General features: G+C 37.4%; 1 protein-coding gene across 1 annotated transcript; it reads right to left on the bottom strand.

Annotated features, from left to right (window-relative positions):
• Positions 1–2,630: 2,630 nt before the first annotated feature.
• LOC120265296 (pentatricopeptide repeat-containing protein At5g08305-like) lies at positions 2,631–3,795 on the bottom strand. Its single transcript, XM_039273169.1, has 2 exons — positions 3,410–3,795; positions 2,631–3,315 (listed from the first exon to the last, which is right to left on the bottom strand). The coding sequence occupies exons 1-2, from the start codon at positions 3,793–3,795 to the stop codon at positions 2,631–2,633; spliced, it is 1,071 nt and encodes a 356-aa protein (XP_039129103.1).
• Between the last annotated feature and the right edge of the window lie 219 nt (positions 3,796–4,014).

Below are 4,014 nucleotides of genomic sequence, written 5' to 3'. Positions count from 1 at the left end.
ACTATTTCACTTTTGGTCAATTTTGTCCACAATTATACGTGTCTACATAAATAATATATATATATATATATATATATATATTTAATGAAAGTTGCCTCTAGAGTCTTCCACAACCGAAAGCCGTCATAAAAGATCAAAATAAAACTAGTGTACACTTTTATTGATATCCTTTAACAGAACGTGTTTATTTATTTATTTTTTTCATTATGAAAAGTTACCTAAGAAAATCTTATAAAATGCAAATTTTTTAAGACACTTTTCTGTGATAAATATATTTGGGAAAAAAAAATATATTTGGGGTTATTTTTGAACAATTTTCCGGCATGCAAACAGTTATAGTTTTCACATGTAGACAATAGCAAGTCTTTTCGTACACAAGCAAGCAATTATCTTTTGCAAAATTGTTATAATTAATAATTACTCATTATTGTTAATATATTGAGATTCAACAATATTATGTCAAACGTTTTTTACTTCTAAATAAATTATTTTTAAGATGGTGTCAATATCGGTTTAATCTGATTTAAGGTCAACTGTACCAAATACACAAAAAAAAACAAAAAGAGATTGGAATTTATCCCACAAACTTAGCTTTATAAATCAATACAAAAAATTATTATTAACACTGTTATTTGGGAAAAAAAAATTACCTAAAAGTTATATTATATTAAATAGTATTATTAAATTAAAATTTAATACTTCAAATCAAAATTCCGCTACGGCCAAAACTCACCTACTCTTCGTTTGTTTGTTTGTTTGTTTTTTTTTAATAAAAAAAAGAATCCATACCACTTTGTATGAGGTCTTTATCCATGAATAAAAAAAAAAAAACACTACCCCCTTTCTATTACCCATCAAATTACCAATCCCAATAATATGAACACTCATCATAGATTTCATATAGATATACAATTAAAACACATCTAATTGAAGACCATTGACGGTAGCTGAAAGCGACCAAAGTATGATAACTTTTTTGTATATTGTTTACAGATGATATGAAAAGAACACCACTAAACGTGTATGGATGAGACGCATCAAAATGGACGCGGATAGTTGACACTTAAAGTTGGCATGACTTTGTTATTAAATAACATGGTAATTAATTAGTTCCTAAACTATGATATATGCTTGTCAGATTGCAATCATCAAATCATCCCATGAAAATGAGCTTTTCAGAGTGGGTTGGTGCCCACTCTTCAAAGTTCAACAAAGCCATCATCATTATACCCAATTCAAAAAATGTATGAAGAACTATATATACATATTAAGGTTCTGGTCATTAATTAATAACAGATATCAAACGTTGACCATGTAAAAAGTAAATAATCAATGCAACAACAAGACGTGCACCCAACTAGAGCAGACGTTGTGTAGCACTTTTTTTTTCAGCATAAAATGCTGGCTATGTGAATAAAAAAAGAAAACTAAGCATTCCTCTGTTTCCTAGACTCAAGTTTGCTTCAAAGTCTGTGCTATATATATACTTTTGCCTTTTTATTTTGTACTGAGGATATAAGATCTTGCAAAGGAGGGATGCTACTAAACTAGCTAGGGAACAAATCAGCATAAGTTAGGTAGTCTGATCTATGGTTACAATCATGGAATTTTGGTACTTGGATGTTCAAATGCAGAGTTGATTCTGGTGCCTAAAGTTGCAAATGTGGCTTATTTTGAATTACTCAATCAGAACATGTTTTGGTTTCTAGTGAATGTTCTTGTATATAACTTAACTTCTTGAAGAAGCCAATTTGCAACAATTCCAAGTGATGAAATAATCTTGTGAATGCCTATGAGAAACCTTCTGTCAGCATGTATAACTAAAATTGATGAGGTTTGCAATACATCACCGTTTGCAATATATGGTTTCACTAGAAATCTGAACACAATGGCAAAATGGTTTATAACTAATTTGAGAGAACGCAGTTATCAACCATAACTCCAATTCTGTAGTCAAGAAAACAAGATAAGGCTACCTGAACTTATTGTGTATAAACCCTTCATGGTCCACACCAAGTTGCCTTGGAGTTTGAGGCAACCTCTTTGAGAAGTATAATTGGCAACTAGATATCAAAATTGAAGAAATTGTGAATTCAGAGGAGATAGAAATCACCTGATTTTGGTGGAAAAATGGTGCAACCTTGGCTTTGGAGGTAAACTGATGGTGATGACCTTGTCACTAACATTGCCATAGAGAACCAGGGCATTGTGGTTCAAAGGAAGGGGAAGCAATTCGCACATGATCAATAGTTTGGGGAAAGTGTCCAATGCTAGATTACTTACATCAACTAAGAAAACAAAAATTAACAGCTAACTATAGAAAGAACATGTGTGTATGTATCTATATGTGTAGGTAGTACTGTTGCAACATTTTGGATTCCAAGATTGGCTTAGTAGTATACTATATGTGCATAGATCAAAAGTGAGTTGTGGGTGTGCTTAAAAAAAAAAAAATGCATACCTTCTGCTAAACTTCATGGCTTCAGCTGATAGTGTTCATCCCATCCACCTTTAGTGCAGTAGAACCTGGAGCTAAGCATAAGCTCTTGAAAGGCGACCATGTGTTTGATAGGCAGTGTAAAGAGCTCCCGGAACAGATGCACTCGGCTGCATGGGCATTGTCCTCACAATCACATAAGCCTCCTTACTACACGGCCCGAACGCCGTAGGACATCAACCCTGCTAGCACAATGCTCCACATGCACAGCCATGCGTTGTGCTTTAAGCAAATTACGGAAGCGCTGTGCATCCTCTACTAAGCCTCCATTGGTGCAAGCACTATACAAGTAAGAGTAGGTGATCTTATCCGGTTGCACACCTGCTACCTGCATCTCCTCAAAGAATGCCAGAGAATGCTTGCTCCGTCCATGCCTAACAAGGCCTCCAATGATTGCATTCCATATCAAAACATCAGTCTCCACCACCGGTACTACACGAAACACAGCCAGAGCTTCCGTTATTGATCCACATTTGGCATACATATCCACCAGAGAAGTTGATAACTGGATAGTAAGGCACACACCATTGTCCTTTATGTAACGATGCACCCTCCTCCCCTCGTCAAGATCTCTTAAGCCGGAGCAAGCACACAACACACTAACCAACGCCACAGCATTGGCCTTCATTCCATCAGCCTTTCTAAACTCACCACCCTTAACATATCCATCAATCAGTGCACTCCAAGACATAACATCCCTCACCAGCATTCCATCAAAGACATTCCTTGCAGCAACCAAATCACCACACTTAGCGTACCCATCAACCATGGTATTCCATGACACCAAGTTCCGCACACACATTGCATCAAACACTCCCCTGGCGGAGATTATATCACAACAAGAAGCATACATATGGATCAACGAGTTCTGCACCAAAATATCAGAGGAGAAGCCATACTTGACAATGTCACAGTGAAGAGAAGTTCCGAGAGGGAAGGGAGGCGAGGTTGGCGCAGGCTTTGGTGAGGAAAGGGAAGCTATAGTGGTCCGGGAAGAGGCCGGCAAGAAGCATTTGGTTGTAGAGGGAGAAGACCCGGGCGGGGTTCTTGGAGGCGGAGAAGGCTCTAATGATGGTGTTGTAGAAGAAGGTGCCGGGACTGGAGACCAAGGAGAAGAGCTTGAAGGAGTAGTCTGTGTTTCGGGGACCGGACGTGGTTGAGAACATGAGGAGCTTGGAGATGATGTGGTTGTCGGAAGAGTGTCCGGCAATGGTTACCTGGGCGTGGATTTGCTTGAGCTCTTTCATGGTCTTGCATTGGCTCAGAAGGCTTGTCAGCCGACTGAGGAACTGGGTCATAGTTCTCAGAAACTGATTGCTTTGGTGTCAACGTTTTTATATTAGAACAGTCCCGGGTCTGTCAGCAAAGAACATTTGCATGCATGAATGTAACGTAAGCAATAAACCTATTGAAGAATATAAGAGCTACTGCCCAGCATATAGTTTTAATGATGTTACGTGCAAGAAAGAAAGACGAAATTACCATTTCCTATTATATAGCAAAAATAAGTATGAAAT

Source organism: Dioscorea cayenensis, chromosome 7, assembly GCF_009730915.1.
Source record: "Dioscorea cayenensis subsp. rotundata cultivar TDr96_F1 chromosome 7, TDr96_F1_v2_PseudoChromosome.rev07_lg8_w22 25.fasta, whole genome shotgun sequence".
In the NCBI taxonomy this organism is placed as follows: Eukaryota; Viridiplantae; Streptophyta; class Magnoliopsida; order Dioscoreales; family Dioscoreaceae; genus Dioscorea; species Dioscorea cayenensis.
The sequence above is the reverse complement of the archived record's forward strand: the minus strand, read 5'-3'. Positions and strand labels throughout refer to the sequence as shown.

Excerpts from the sequence above, each read along its gene's own strand:
- LOC120265296 (XM_039273169.1), bottom strand. The coding sequence starts at position 3,795 with ATGACCCAGTTCCTCAGTCGGCTGACAAGCCTTCTGAGCCAATGCAAG. Across the intron at positions 3,316-3,409 it reads TCTCGGAACTTCTCTTCACT|GGGAGTGTTTGATGCAATGT; the intron begins GTGACATTGTCA and ends AATCTCCGCCAG.